Source organism: Leguminivora glycinivorella, chromosome Z (genome assembly GCF_023078275.1).
Source record: "Leguminivora glycinivorella isolate SPB_JAAS2020 chromosome Z, LegGlyc_1.1, whole genome shotgun sequence".
In the NCBI taxonomy this organism is placed as follows: domain Eukaryota; kingdom Metazoa; phylum Arthropoda; class Insecta; order Lepidoptera; family Tortricidae; genus Leguminivora; species Leguminivora glycinivorella.
The window spans coordinates 52,821,994-52,838,812 of NC_062998.1; the positions used below are offsets into that span (position 1 = coordinate 52,821,994).

The 16,819-nt window shown below is 41.7% G+C and overlaps 1 protein-coding gene across 1 annotated transcript in view; it reads right to left on the reverse strand.

Annotated features, from left to right (window-relative positions):
- LOC125240552 (laminin subunit alpha-like) overlaps positions 1-16,819 on the reverse strand; it is a 68,316-nt gene that overhangs the window by 25,384 nt on the left and 26,113 nt on the right. The window contains 19 exon segments of the mRNA XM_048148482.1: positions 312-460; positions 1,087-1,284; positions 1,876-2,009; positions 2,666-2,862; positions 4,461-4,648; positions 5,805-5,963; positions 6,403-6,676; positions 7,210-7,331; positions 7,747-7,815; positions 7,818-7,858; positions 8,799-9,018; positions 9,316-9,477; positions 9,928-10,042; positions 11,894-12,005; positions 12,518-12,597; positions 12,926-13,127; positions 13,881-14,054; positions 14,801-14,925; positions 16,500-16,618. Of these exon segments, the coding sequence (XP_048004439.1) occupies positions 312-460; positions 1,087-1,284; positions 1,876-2,009; positions 2,666-2,862; positions 4,461-4,648; positions 5,805-5,963; positions 6,403-6,676; positions 7,210-7,331; positions 7,747-7,815; positions 7,818-7,858; positions 8,799-9,018; positions 9,316-9,477; positions 9,928-10,042; positions 11,894-12,005; positions 12,518-12,597; positions 12,926-13,127; positions 13,881-14,054; positions 14,801-14,925; positions 16,500-16,618 (2,840 nt within the window).

The window sequence follows — 16,819 nt, forward strand, 5'->3', positions numbered from 1 at the left end:
AATACAAACTCAATAACACATTACTTAAATTCCCCAAATTTTCACTTGGCAATCACACGAAATTGATGTTGTAAATTTTGTGGTCTCTACAGTGGTACATCTTGGCAAAAAAAGAGTAGATTATAGAGCTATTTTTTTTATCTAGCAACACTTAACTGTTCTCATTGAAAAGTGTTACTATTTTTTTCCAGGCTGTATCATTAACTTCACTAGGAGCTGGTCGAACGCTTATCGCTCTCGCTTCCAAGAGACCATAAAATTTCTCCCATTCTTTAACAGAAAGTCCAAAGGATAAAATGGAAGTCACTCACCTGTCAACAATGACCTGGTACCACTTGTCGTCATCAACCCGCTTGTCACTGTTGATCCTCATCGGCTCACGACCGGACTCGGCGCTGTCTCCGATGTCGATGACCAGGTAGGGGTAGCCGTTTTGGATACTGACTGCCATGAAGTCGTCCTGTAGAGAGAAACGGTATTGATAATCTCAGCTACAAAGCTCTTAGAGATATTCGCTAGTTGCCACCCTCAATTCGTGAACTTCTTTACAGCTTTGGTCTCACAAATCTCAAAATATAAGAATTGAATTATTTTTATTGCTTTAGGTCTACTTGCACCAACCACTTTACTCAGGGTTAGTGGGCTGTCAACTGTCAAATTCTGCGTGGCCCTGTCAAATTTCGTGGCCAATATTGTTCCCTTGAGGGTTTTGAAAGCCTCTTTCATATTCTTCAATTTTTCCGAGTTATCCGCAGTATTCACCCTGCGGTTTCTGGATGTCATGGACCCATTTTTATCTTTAGTAGGGTTATCAGTGGCAGTGACTTTGCAAAATGTTCTTTGTTTCCTCGGTTTATTTTGAGGATTTGTGGGCTATTTATGTTTTTAGTTCCAACGGCCACTAAATACTAGCAGATAAGATTGCGCGTATTTGTGACAATCATCGCCAATCTTTCAAGCACGCTGCCAATAGTCAAAAAAGACTACAATGTAATGTTTATATGCTGCAATACTTTAAAATTTAAGGCTACTAGATTTCTAAAGTGGAAGATGACTCTAAACATGTTTTTCTTGAAAAATAATTACCGATTTGGTCCTCCTAAGGCTAGTTCCCTCAGGGTTGCCAAGATAGAAGAGGAAGCCGTCAGGAGACCTGGTCTTGAAGTAAGCGGACACATGAGTAGATGTGGACATTTCGTCGATGGTATCAGGGATCCGTGGCTGGAGCGTAGCGAAGCGATCGAAGTTTACACCAACTTGGACGCGGTTGGCTACGGTGCGTGCCTAAAAAGAACATTAAAATAAAACTCTGTTTTTATAGAGAATATAAAATGCATTCCTAGTTATTGTATGCTAAATCTTGGGATAAGTTGTCAAAGCGGACCCCAGGCTTTCATAAGCCGTGGCTAATAACGGGATGACGCAAGGAGGATGATGACGATATTGATGATTCTTAGTTATTGTAACGACCTGCTTCAGATTTTTTAAATGAATAAAAATAAAGGAAAACAGTAGTTACAAGAAAGAACCTAGGGAGAGATTACACTCACGATTTTTTTAAGCAAATAGCAACAGTTAAAATACAGCTCGCTCTAGAAGCTTGGTCCAATCATTTTATATTTTTGTGTGATTTCCTCCCGCGGACGCTCCGGCTGTGGAATGAGCTGCCGAGGAATTCCTGATGAACTACAGTATGGGGTTCTCCAAAAAAGGAGTGTACAAGTTTCTGATGGGTCGGCAACGTGCGTGTGACACCCCTTGAGTTGCAGGCGTCCATAGGTTATGGTGACCGCTTTCCATCAAGCGGACCGTAGACCGTATATATATAAAAAAAAAATTATTTCTCACATTTACTTTTGCGTGTATTTTACGCACCTGTTCAATTTGTTCCTTGATCTTGCTAAGCTTTTTCGCGGCCTCAGCTTTGCGTCTCTCAAAATCTTCCTGCTGTGCTCTGACACCGTCATATTTTTGTTGGAGCTTGGGCTTCAAACCATCGATATTGTTCACTGAAACAAAAACATCCATGAAACATGATCCTATGTCACATCCTATGTATCCTATGTGCAGAGCTCAGAAAGGGTTAGGTAGATCTATTTGCGGTAAGACTTAAAAAAGGAAAGTAGCTGACTGTCGGACCTCTGTCTATGACAGAACACCTAAATAGGACAGACGAGTATGGGTCGATGGTGTAGGTACACGCAGAAACTTTAGGACAAATCTTTCCACTGCAACCAGTTTTTCCATCTGGAAACCATTAGTTTCTGCGTACATATGTATGTGTTCGGACACTGACAACAGCGAATTTTGGTGGCGTCATCTGTGTGATAAAATATGAGTTTACCTTCTTGGCGGGATGATTCCTCTTCGGTGGAGAATTTCAAAAGTCAGGGTTATCTAAGTGGAGGAAATACGGCTAAAGCCTATTTGGTTTCTAAAAACACTACATATAATTCGACCAATTCGACCATTCGATCTGACCAACATTTTAGTGAATCTGCTCATAAACTGCCAACGTCTCAAAATTGTCCTTTATATTCAGAGAATCATCAGCCTTCTTCGGTAGCGTCTGAGCTGACTACTGCTTGCTGACGGTCAGATCGTTGCCAAGGTCAGACATCTACTTGACCGTAATGACTCAAAACTAGTATTACAAAAACCTTACCCAACGTCTCAACATTGTCCTTCATCTTCAGAGCCTCATCAGCCTTCTTCGGCAGCGTCTGAGCTGACTGCTTGCTGGCGGTCAGATCGTTGCCAAGGTCAGACATCTGTTTGAGAGTGCTCTTGACCGCATGGTTGACCTTCTCGGCTTTGTCCATCTCGTCTTGCAGGGATCGCTTCTCGATGACTGGGAGGGAGCTGAAAAATCGTGGCTGTTGTGATTTTTCTTTCGCTCATATACTATCCCCCTTATTCATAAACGTACACTAAAGTTATCAAGCAGATAAAGTTCGTTTGTCTCTTTCCGACGTATTGTGTGATAGAAAGGGACAAACGAACTTTGTCTACTTAATAACTTTAGTGCACGTTTGTCGTTTATGAATAAGGGGGTAAGTAAGTACCCACTAACTAAAGAATCTTCTTAAATCTTTTTATTGTCGATTTTCAACAAAGCTCTATGTCAATAATAAATGTAATCTTATCCACCCTTTGATTAAAACTATCACATATTTTGGTTTCAATCATAGAGGAATAAGTAAGTGAAGAGTGGTAACTCTATACATCAGTAAATGCGGGTTATTTGTATAGGAATAGTTAAGTGATATCTAGCGACAATCACGCGTCAATCACGCGTCAAATAGCGTGAATTATCAGTACCACTACTCCATACTATGTGGCAACTGTGTCTCGTCTGCCAAAAAAATAATATTAGAACAGTTCGCAACTTATATGACAAGCAGAAGGAATTGAAAACAGAATACTGATTAATACTATTGTAATATTAGCTAAAAATTGGTGAGCATTAGACTTTTCGTTCGTCGCGACATCTATTGACAAGTAGCAGTACTGGTAATTTACGCTAGTAGACGCGTGTTTGTCGCTAGAGGTCACTTAACTTTGCCTATGTCGCAGTAAGATAGATAAAGCCGTTATATAGTTATAACCCTAGGGATATAATTATATGTCGTAACATAGTTAAACGAAAGCAATGTATTGCTATCTTACTAGGAATATAACTATAATACGTTACTAGTTTAGTCAAATAATTATATGACTGGATTCAGTTTAGTGAAATGATTGTAGACAGGAGTGTGGCGGTGCGGCGGAGGTATAGTTATAACCCTAGGGATATAATTATATGCGTTAAACAAACAAACCACAGTGAAGAATTGTTTAGGGCAAGAATTTGTTAATTATTTCCAATTCAATGTGCTTATTCTCTCTAAACACACAGACGGATGGACAGAGTCGCGACATAAGACATAACCTTTTGATTTTTTTTGGTATAGAACTATAAAGAACCGGGACTTCCGGTTCTAGTCCCACTTAGAGACGTATTATAATTATATCCCTAGATTAAGTTTAATCCAGTGATATAATTATATAACTAAACTAGTACCTACCGTATTATAATTATATTCCTAGTAAGATGGTTATGAATCGCTTTTGTTTAGCTATGTTACGGCATATAATTATATCCCTAGGGTTATAAGTTATAACTATACCTCTGCCGCACCGTCGCACTCCTACCTACAATCATTTCACTAGACTGAATCCAGTCATATAACTATATGACTAAACTAGTAACGTATTATAGTTATATTCCTAGTAAGATAGCAATTAATCGCTTTCGTTTAACTATGTTACGACGTATAATTATATTCCTAGGGTTATAACTATATAACGGTTTTATCTATCTTACTGCGACACCTATATAAATAACACGCATTTACTGATGTATAGAGTTACAACTCTTCCATTACTTAAGCCTCTATGGTGGCAACCAAGCTACTTACAGTACAATAGCGCTGTTGCTATCATCGCACTCCTCTATCGTCTTCTTGACTTGCTGCAGAGCCAGCTCCGCTCTAGTCTGGTTGGGTGCAAGTGCGTTGTTGACTATTCCGAGCGCTTGTATCGCTTGGTCGCGGAGTGACCTTGAACGGTTCAGAGCGGGTCCAACCTTCTCGCTGAGGTTTGTGTTCTGAGGAAAATGTGACGACTAAAAAAACTAATTAGTCCGTCAGTTAGATTATCAACGAATCACGTATTTTTTCTTTTTTCTCGTAAACGAAAAATGACTACGGTATGTACAGTGCGTTGGAGTCTCGCGTGACGTCACGCCTAGGTACAATTTTTACTTAGAAGTGACGTTACAAGCCCCCACTCCGGAACTTTGATGCTCTATATATCTTTGTATTTTTTTTCATTAATTAGAAGAAGCGAAAAATATGTGTTCAGTATTTTTGGACGATCTAACTGACGAACTAAACAGAATGCCATTTTTTATGTATTCGTCATCCTATTTAAAGGGATCGATTAAAGCGATAAGACCGCCTATTATCAAAGTATATTTTACTATCCATCTGTCGACACAGGATTACAACTTTCAACCTCATTTTGACAATGTGGCCCATATCTTTACCTTCATATATTGTGTGAAAATCTAGTCGAGAATCAACAAAAATGTGTACCGCCATCTAGTCCACCGTACACTTTTCTTGAGGTTAACTTTTCGTATTTTTCTTGGACTTTATCTGTCTATACAGAATAGCATAATATCGCTCGGTGACGAACTATAAGGCCTGATTTAGACGGGGTGCGAACTCGCATGCGATTTTAGATACATTTCTTCTGTAAGTTTGTCTATCTTGCCTACTTTAATGTTCCTCTCATCTAATCTAAGGTTACAAGAGATCAACGCCTTTGTACCTCTGTTCCTGTAAACTGTATATGAATCTGCACAATAAAGTGATTACTACTACTACTACTACTACAAACAACTCAGCGCACCAATCAAATGCGCAATGTAATGAAACTCGTATACGAGTTCTCGTACCGTCTAAATGGGCCCTAACTCGCTCGAGCTATCATCGCGTCTCTTTTATTTGCACGGACACAATCCACACTTCAATCCATACCTCTAGACAATCCATACTTCCATACTTAATATCATAAATGGGAAAGTGTGTGTGTCACTTTGTTAGTCCCTATTTCATGGCAAAACGGAGCAACCAGTCGTCGTGATTTTTCAAGTGAAGGAATGGAGAGTGACATAGGCAACTTTTTGTCTCTTTCTAATGCGAGTGAAGCCGCGGGCAAAAAGTGGAAAATAAAGAAGAGTTGGTCGAGAAACTTACAATATTAGTGGTTTTAGAGTCCGCTTCAGTGGCCTCATCGGCTGCTTTCTTCGCGTCGGCAATCTCTTGGACGATGCTTGAGTAGGCTGAAGCGGCTCTGAAGGCGTGCTGACGGCGGGTATCGTTCTCTCGCTCTGCCAGGGCGTGGAGGTTCTTGGCCTGAAAGAGATAGATATATCAGGACAAAATCAGAGAGTAGCTCGTTCATTTAGAATGTCTCCTCGCTATTGGTTCGCAGTCGCTAGTGACTTCATTACAGCGGCGGTACACAGACAAAGTATCAGATTTGATAAAGTTGACAATACGATTATGAGCGGCGGAAAGGGATAAACGATTAGCGTTATTTTATTAACTTTAGTAAATATTTATTTATAAGGAATAGAACTTTACATTTGTGCTCCTACAAAGAACTTACCCCACTTATTCTCCTAGCTAAAGTGTCAATTTTTCGAAATATGTGGCCAAATAACGCAAATGAATGATTGTCACTTCGACTAGGCCAGCAGAAAAGTTGGTGACTATTCACTGACTGACTGACTGTTGGCCACATTGGCCATAGCAACAAACTAAACTGGTTACAAGCTGTCATTTTACTTACCCGACTCTTCAAATCATCAGCATGACTCCTAGCAGCATCCGTCGCATGGTACAGACTCGGGATCTCTTCACCACGGTCCTTCAGCGCCTGTTCCAACTTGTTATTCTCCTCATTGAGGCTTTCTAAAGCTGCAGAAGCGTTGGTAACTATAGCAGCGGCGAGGTTGTTAAGTCTGGTGGCGTTGGCGATGTCGGCACCAGCGTCTATTAGGTCCTTCATGGCTTCGGAGTTGAGGTTACCCACGGAAGCCACTTTGTCGCTGAATTTGGAGTTTCTGTGCGGGAAAAGAAGCAATAAATAAAATTGGAAGAGCAATGAGTTGGAGATGGAAAAGATTAGACGGACTGACAGAATGAATAAGGAGACTATGAGTACCTATGGGAGGAGAAAAATCTTTCTGCTTATCTACCACACAGAAAAGGAGATGTGTTTGAGTTATTTGCCTACCTTCATGATTGCGTTGTTAGTTGTTATGAAACAGTTGATGTTAATATTTTGTTAAATTGATGAAGAAGATAAGTTTTAAGCTTCAACTGAAGCAACGCGGAGATGAGGCTAAAATAAGTGGAACATTAACTATACATACACCAAATAAAACGTATGTGTCGTGTGAGATATTCAAAAGAACTTGTAAAGGAATTTATTAGCCATTGCTCCATCATCAACAGAACAGCTCTTATGTTATGATATAATTATTCACTGTACTTGTAATTTGTTCTGTGCAATAAAGTGTTTACCACTACCACAGTTTCTACTACTACTACTACTACAAAGTAAAGATACAGGTTGGTAATGAAATATACTCACTTGTTGCTAGCTTTAAGCCTGTCAGCAACATCAGCCCGCTGGTTGGCGGCGGCCGTGTGTTCCATCATGTCTTCCATCTTCACTTTGAGCTTACGCGCCTCAGCTACCAGCTTTTCGAAGTCCTGGAACAACATTTTGGTTTAATTTGAGCCTGGAGACAATTTTGTTGTCCACGATGGGTCGCTAGCAACTTCGGAACTACGATCGATAATGATTGTCTGGTACAGTCAGCAGCAAAGCTATGAATACAGCCAAAGTGCCTAAAATATATATACAGAACTTTATTGCCTGTACATTAAGGTGTGTTTACATATTATTGCCACTTTGTATTCACAGGTTGGTTACTGACTGTACGTAGGTATGTACCTACTCGTAAGGAGTGCAACTGCTTCAGTAATCGTTGACCTTTGGGAGTCCTAAAGCAGTTCGTTGAATGGACATTTTAGTAGGTATATTTTTGTCGTTTGTTAATGATATTTTTTATTTAATATTTGTCTGTCATATATTTAATTATGATATAAAGTAAACATAGGATACCGTGGCTTGTTGGTTGACGGGTTGAACGAAGAGGCTCATCCTCTCTAGCTGTTGCGTCGCGTTCGTGTGTGGACGTCTAATGCTTGGATCCTCTTGGGTGCCAGGTCTTTTTCTGTAATAAAAATAAATTATTCAATTCCAAACTTTGAAGAATTTACTCCCGATCAGCATGATTTAATAATCATAATCAGCATTATTTAGTAACCGACATAATATTTTGTCTGCGTCAGAATACAACTTTTTTCGGTGTCAGGTGACAGAGCTTGAGCTAGAACTTACCCATACCAAGGAGTGGAATGCCCTGCCTAACGGCTCAGCCACGACATTGGGCTAAGCACAACAGCGGTAAGCGGCGGCCATACATTGGAGCGATACACATCGATGGGACATTTCATTCGCACGTATGGCTGCCGCTCACCGCTGTCGCGCTTAGACCAATGTCGTGGCTGGGCCGTAAGTCTGTATTTCCGCATGAGTACAATCCAGGTCTCTTTAAAGCAAGAGTAAATAGGTATCTCATAGGTAAGCGTGCTCCACCGTAGACCGCATCATCACATTCATCACTTACCATCAGGGGTGATCGTGGTCAAACGTCTACCTATTCATACTAAAAAAAAATAAAAAAATGCTGACTAAACTTACCTATATTACCTAAATGCTATGTTACCTACACTCCACGTCTTATATTATATTATATCAGTCATGGTCAAAATATGACGCCCTCGTATAGGTGGTTTATGACATTGCACCATAGATTGTATGAAATAGACGCTAAGGCCAATAGTACAGCCAGGCAAGATTTCGTCGGTATCTGATCGAATATGTATTGCATACAGATATTTTAAGGTTACCTTTAACATGATCCCTAATCTTCTCCGCCTACGTCAGTGCGTTGTCAACCTTTGGCTGCTGGCTCAGCAACAGACCCATCGCCAATCAGCCACGTGCTGTATCATCGCTTTAACCGCTCGGAGGCTGTCATGTATAGACGACAGGACGATGTCTGCGTCAGAAGACGCCTGAGATTGCATACATTTATACTTTAAGGTTACCTTTAACATCATCCCTAATCTGCTGCGCCTCCGTCAGTGCGCTGTCAACCTTTGGTTGCTGGCTCAGCTCCAGACCCGTCGCCAAGTCAGCCACATGCTGCACCATCGCCTCGGCCGCTCGGGCGCTGTCACGTATAGAAGACAGAACGATGTCTGCGTCAGAAGTCAGGACGCCGGCGTTGGTGATTTGCTTCTCGCTGTCTGTCGCTGCGAATTCCGACTGTAATAAAGGAACGTTTTCTATTAGTGCTCTCTTTGTTTTAGTTTGTACATAGGTGACAAACTTATGGTTCTTAGTTCTCGCCAAATATACCTAACTTGGATTGAACTACAGTTAACTCTTAAGACTTACCAGAATTGTTTATACAATCTACGGCGTCTGTCGCAGCGTTACCGTCTTAACCAGGTGGCGGCGCAGTGTATGATGTTTTGTTCAAAATGTAATGTGGCCTTTTGCAGTAAGGTAACACGTGTTCCATCCTACTTCTTCAGCATACAGGTTTGTTCACAAACTTACAGATCTAAGAAGGCCTCGTCCAGAATTTTCGATAGTGTCTACAGCGTTTGTCGCAGCGTTAACGTCGACGCTGCGTAGCTCAGCCAGGCGGGGACGCAGTGAGGCGGTTTGGTTGGAAATGTAGTTCAGCCTTTGTGTGGTGAAGAATGAGTCGGCTTTATCCTGTAGATAAAGATTGGGTTAATAGTATAGAAACACGACTATTAGGTTAACTTTAATTAATGAGAAAATAATTAATACAATACCTTCTGAAAGATCTTGACTTTAATGTTTAATGTGCCTATGTAGTTGCAAAAAAATCTGGGTTATGGCTTTGAACGCTAGCCGTAGCGAAAACTTTCTCGTGAAGGCATATTAAGAGTAGTTACTGTATGTGCTCTTTAGTGGCAGATCATTGCCGTAATCCTCCCTATTGTATGTAGGACCATGCGCGGATCCAGGGAGGGGGGGTCATGGGGGTCATGACCCCCCCCTGGAGCCTAAGTTGGCCATACAAATAGACCACGTGATCCCCCCTGGGGCCCCGGACCTTTACCACGTGACCCCCCCCCCCCCCCCCTGGGCACGAAGCTGGATCCGCGCTTGTGTAGGACAAATGTTATGTAACTGTACCTTAAACTCCTGAGTTTCGTTGGCAAGCCTAGCGCTCATCTCCTCGACGGAAATGACAAGAGCGTCGGTGCAAGAATCGCATTCTTGACAGCCTTGTTGGGGAACCAGCACCCATCTGTGAAAAGTAATTCAAAATATTAAGTAGACTGGTGAAGATGAAGTCACATTTATCAACTTTGAGCCGCATCTTATGAATGAGCAATCGCTCGTTAGTTTCAAAGGCATATTGTAACTCCGTATAGACGGATAAGGTCTAAAAAAACGTACCTCAAAGCCTTAGAGAAAACAGTACGGTGGCCTAGATGGCGTTACACCTTTGGGGAACGCTCGACTATATGGCGCTAATATTAATATTTGACATTTTAACACAAGCTAAGAATATGGGCCAAATTGTCAAAACTGAGGTTCAAAAGTTTTACCTAAGCTTGTGTCGAGAGATGGCAGTCTATGCACTGTGATTACACATTTTACTTTGACAGTAACTCTCTATAATACTCGATCCTCTTTATTAGTATAGAGACGCTTACGCATCTGAAAGCTGAAATCATGCGTACGCATGTTTATACTAACGAGCGATTTCTCGATGCGACATCTACAATTCTACATGTTACCACCCTAAGGAAGTTTTGTAGGAGCTGTCGTAAAAAAAATACTTTACTGTTTTGACTAACATCTCCATAATATACCTATACATATTATAAGTTATCTTAACATTGTTTTTTATAGGATAGGAGGCAAACGAGCAGACAGGTCGTCTGATGTTAAGCGATCACTGCCGCCCATGGACACCCGAAACACCAGAAGTGTTGGAGGTGCGTTGCCGGCCTTTAAGACGGGTGTACGGTCTTTTCTTGAAGGTTTGAAGGTCATAACGGTCCGGAAATACCGCAGGCGACAATTGCGAAATCAGTATTGTTCATCTCCAAGTCCTACCTTTCCGGACAGCGGTCACATTTCTCCCCAATGACTCTAGGGGGCACTCTCAATGGCTTAGACTTAACATGACAGCCGGCGCCACCTAGCGAGTTAGCATTGCCTGAGTCCTAACTTTCCGGACAGCGGTCACATTTCTCTCCAATGACTCCAGGGGGGCACTCTCAATGGCTTAGAATTAACATGACAGCCAGCGCCACCTAGCGAGTTAGCATTGCCTGAGTCTTACCTTTCCAGACAGCGGTCACATTTCTCCCCAATGACTACAGGGGGGCACTCTCAATGGCTTAGAATTAACATGACAGCCGGCGCCACCTAGCGAGTTAGCGTTGCCTGAGTCTTACCTTTCCGGACAGCGGTCACATTTCTCCCCAATGACTCCAGGGGGGCACTCTCAATGGCTTAGAATTAACATGACAGCCAGCGCCACCTAGCGAGTTAGCATTGCCTGAGTCTTACCTTTCCGGACAGCGGTCACATTTCTCCCCAATGACTCCAGGGGGGTACTCTCAATGGCTTAGAATTAACATGACAGCCAGCGCCACCTAGCGAGTTAGCGTTGCCTGAGTCTTACCTTTCCGGACAGCGGTCACATTTCTCCCCAATGACTACAGGGGGGCACTCTCAATGGCTTAGAATTAACATGACAGCCAGCGCCACCTAGCGAGTTAGCGTTGCCTGAGTCTTACCTTTCCGGACAGCGGTCACATTTCTCCCCAATGACTACAGGGGGGCACTCTCAATGGCTTAGAATTAACATGACAGCCGGCGCCACCTAGCGAGTTAGCGTTGCCTGAGTCTTACCTTTCCGGACAGCGGTCACATTTCTCCCCAATGACTACAGGGGGGCACTCTCAATGGCTTAGAATTAACATGACAGCCAGCGCCACCTAGCGAGTTAGCGTTGCCTGAGTCTTACCTTTCCGGACAGCGGTCACATTTCTCCCCAATGACTCCAGGGGGTACTCTCAATGGCTTAGAATTAACATGACAGCCGGCGCCACCTAGCGAGTTAGCGTTGCCTGAGTCTTACCTTTCCGGACAGCGGTCACATTTCTCTCCAATGACTCCCGGGAGGCACTCGCACTGGCCCGATTGAGCGTTGCACATGAATCCGAGAGAGTAGCCCTTGTTACAGTTGCAATCTGTATTTGAAAACAAATTGATAAATACTCTGGAATTCTTTTTAATTATTTAAATACATAAGTAAACCTGTAAACTGTAAAAGGAAAATAATGGATAATATCTAAGATTCCAGACGTTAAACGACAGGTCAATAATATAGGTATACGAAATTTATGTTTTGACCATAGACGTTTTGACTAGCGTAAATTATCAGTACTGCTACTTGTCAATAGATGTCGCGACCAACGAAGAGTCTGGATTCTGTTTTCAATTCCTTGTAATATGAGTTGTAAACTGATCTATTATTAAATTTTTGGCCGACGGGACACTTTTGCCACCTAGTATCGAGTAGTGGTACTGATAATTCACGCTATTTGACGCGTGATTGACTCGGGATTGTCACTAGATGTTACTTAACTATGCCTGTACAAAAGACCCGCAATTACTGATGTATGGAGTTACAACTCTTCCCTTACTAATTCCTCTATGGTTTATGGTTTTGACTAAATGTTGGGTTTTAAAGTAAACTCACGGTCGCATCCGTCTTTGGTGTAGTTCCAGTAACCAGCTGCGCACTGCTCGCAATGTCTGCCAGTCACACCCTTCGCGCACCTAAAACAAATGAAAATGAGTTCCTAATACTTACGCACTGGCCGTACCGAGTAAGCGATGATCTATCGGCAATAAAAAGATAGTCGCTCCCGTGTAAATAAAAGAGACGTGTATATATTGTTCGCTCTCTCTTTTATTTACACGAGAGCGTTGAAATTTTGTCCGTTCGCCAATAGCTCGTCGCTCACTCGTTTTTGGTGGGGCCAGTCCCTCAAACTGCCACTGGAAGATCCGGCGTACACGCGTCACAACTCTCCCCTATAACGCCAGATCTACACACCTAGATCACTAGACAACTATCTAGATACACGATGCAAGGAGTACTTACTTGCACTGTCCAGTCTCAAGGTCGCATTGGCTGCTCTCACTAGCCAAGCCACACTGGCACGGCATGCATCCCAGACCACTGGACAGACCGAAGTGATCCGGCGCGCACGCGTCGCAACTCTCTCCTATAACGCCGGGTCTACACACGCACGTTCCGGTTGTGTGGTCGCAGTGGTCCATGCCGTATTCGTCGCAGTTACAAGCTGTGGAAGATGTTTTTTGTTAGAAGGTTTGAAGACTAAGAGATTTAGTTCTTTAAGTGGAAGTTGCCCAAATCGCTTAATCAGCACCGATTGGTCAGGCCGTCCCTATCGCACTTACAAATAGTGCGAAAGGGATGGCCTGATGTTATATCATTTATCGCACCACCATGATTGCCTGCCAGGTTATTTTAATATTTTATTGTGTATAAATTTCAGACGGTTTCTGTCACTATAGAGGATACAGTATATAGAGAATTTCTGTCAAAGTAAAATGTGTAGTCCAGTCACAGTGCATAGACTGCCATCACTTGACACAGGATTAAAACTTTTGAACCTCAGTTTTGACAATTTGGCCCATATATTTTAAAATTGCCAAATATTAATATCAGCGTCATTTAGCTGACTACCTACACATCTCGTTGATAACTTACCAGTAGGCCTAGCACATGATGGCCACGAGAGTATGTCGCCGCGAGATAGATGACACGTCTTCTTCTAACTGTATTAATGACATAAGGACGGGTAGTCTATCTCGCGGCGACATACTCTCGCGGCAATCATGTGCTAACCCTGCAGTAAAGTTCTTACTAAAGTCTCTGTAGAACCCAGGTGCGCAAAGGTTACACGCCGCTCCAGCTGTTTTATTGACGCATTTCTGACAGTTTCATGTCACGCTGTCATATGACGACGGCTTTTTTAGGATCAAAAAGCTAAGACAGAGGTTATTATACCTACAGGTTTCTGATAACTTACCAGTACAGTTCTTGCTAAAGACAGCGTCTCCATAGAACCCAGGTGCGCAAAGATTGCACGCTGCTCCAGCTGTGTTGTTGACACATTTCAGACAGTTTCCTGTCACACTGTCGCACGACGACGGGTCAAGAGGGTTGATGTTGCCGGAACAGTTGCAGGGTTTGCAATAATCATCTGGAAATGTTTGATTGTGTTAAAAAGGTAAAGGAAAATCTACCCTACTTATTCACTAATTTGGTTTAAATTTAAATGTCTTAAGCTGTATATGTATAGTGATCGGGTAATCCTTGATTGATGATGTTTTTAACAGTTCCTTTATCTTCTGCCTCCTTCTCATATTTTACTGCCAATCGCGGAACAAGTGGGGAAAGGGACATGAGGATCAGGGCCCCCCTGAAACCTAAGTTGGGTCGAAAATTGATCGAAAATTTAGTACTTCTCCGTGGAACCTAAGTTAGCCGTACATTGATCATAAATTAATCACGCGACCGCCCCTGGGACCTGGGCTGGGCACACACATTCACCACGTAAGCCCCCCTCTGAGTATATATTCATACTCTGACTTTCTGCTAGGATTAGGTGGTCTAGCATCCTTAAACTAAAAAAGAAATAGGTATTTTGAGTATTTGTTTTGCCGGTGTGACCAATGATTGAAGTAAACCTACTTGAATAGCCGGTAAGGGTATCTTCTGTCTTCTTCTTCTAATCTGTCTGTTACCCTCTGTGAATCTTTCTTACTTACTTGATGGTCTCATCGGAAAATCAGCGTGTCGCTGGAAGCCACCAGCAACACGCTGAGACGAGACCATTTCGTGGCACTTCATTCATTTCTGTATTTTTGTTATTATGTGTATTTTGTCTTGCCTGTGTTCACGAATAAATGTTTATTCTATTCTATTCTGTAATAAGCTGATACTTACTAAGCTCCTCAGGTTCTCCATAGTATCCGGCTGTACAGAACTCACACCGAGGACCGCCGTAGCCAGGCTTGCACTGACAGGAGATCAGCTCAGCGTTCGCGCTCAAATCACAGCTCAGAGCGAAGCTGAAACGTTTAATATGTTAAAACTAGTACCTACATATCGCAGTTAAAAAACTAGTGTCCTACATTTTAGGTTTAAGGCCAGGATTTATACCAGCCAGGACTTTTTATTTTAAATATTATGTGCTGTATTCTTTTCCTGTACAACAAAGTGTTTACTTACTTACTTACTTACTTTATCCAGGGACAGATGTAAAAGCGGACTCAATATCAGTTAACAGGAAGAGAGGCTCCCCAATTAGCAACACCCCAATTAGCGTAAGTTGTTAACAAAAATTGTAGTAATTAAGACAAAAACAATATTTTTATAGAAATTTCATTCTTAATTATCGTCACAAAACTGACAGTGCGTTAATTTTTGTTAATAACCTACGCTAATAAACTCTTAAAATGCTCATGAACAAGATGACTGAGCACTGCTGCAACTGAGGGCTGCATAACTATGCACGCACAATAGATCAGTCAAATCGATTTAAATTAATAATAAAATCCAGCTGATATTGCACTGCTGGACATAGGGATCCTTCAAGCATGAGAGGGCTTTGGCTGCGATCCTCAGTCCGTTTTCAAATTATCTGATCTGATATGGAATGTCAAAAGGATTTCTATGGAAAAAACTTTTTAACAAAAAATAAAACCGCCTTCAAAAATAAGCGCGTTACAAAACACGGAGAAACTAAAAAGCCAAAAATAATAAACCTTTCAATTCAGATTTCTTATCGTAAGTATTGCAATAAGCTAAACATCCAAATTATAAACAAATCAATTATTTTTGTAGTCGGTACCAGACCTGTTCGTCGCCTTGCTATTGCCTGTTTGCCCCACCCAACCATACACAGGCTGGTACCGACTCCAAAAATAATTGATTTGTTTATAATTTGGATGTTTAGCTTATTGCAATACGATAAGAAATCTGAATTGAAAGGTTTATTATTTTTGGCTTTTTAGTTTCTCCGTGTTTTGTAACGCGCTTATTTTTGAAGGCGGTTTTATTTTTTGTTAAAAAGTTTATTTATTTGTTGATTTTTAGTGGTTCCTAGTGATATTATATGTATCAGTCCGAATACATGTACAGTAGTGAAAGAATTATCCTTTAACTCCTAACCATTGAGGAGTTGACCTTCCATCATCAGCTCAACCACATAAAATTATTACCATCAGGCGTAAATACTGGTGTACCTTTGAAAAATAGACTAAAAAAATTACATGTGCCTATAACATTTGAAGAGTTCCCTCGATTTCTCCAGGATCCCATCATCAGACCCTGACTTGGTGTCAATGGGACCATCTCGGGGTTATACCGGTTCGATCAAAAAAAAAATTTTGAAAATCGGTCCACGATTCTCGGAGATATCGAATAACATACATACAAAAAAAAAATAAAAAAAAAACATTCAGTCGAATTGAGAACCTCCTCCTTTTTTGAAGTCGGTTAAAAAATCCAAGATAGCGCCTGTAATATATGGGATATCGGTCCTACATCCGATATCGGATCGGATAATGTGAAAACGCACTCACGCTAGCCAAATGCAAATTAAAAGATGATTACTGGAATTCAAGTCAAGTAGCAATCTTACTTGTTAGAAGGATACGGCAAGGGACAGGCGCAAATTTCGCAATCCTCACGCGTGGCGTCTCCATAGTAACCGGGCACGCACATTTCGCAATGATCACCCATTGTATTGCCACCACAGTCCTGAGAACAACCACCAATTAAACATAAAAAATGCACAAAAAGTTTTAACGAGAAACTATCAAGAATCTATTTGGCTCAGTCAGAGCCCGTGGCCCCGAGCTCAGCCTAATACGATTACCTCTATACCCAGAAAAGCTCTGCTTATAGATCATAAGATATCTTGTAGACGTATTATAACCAGAGATCGGACGGATTTGCGAC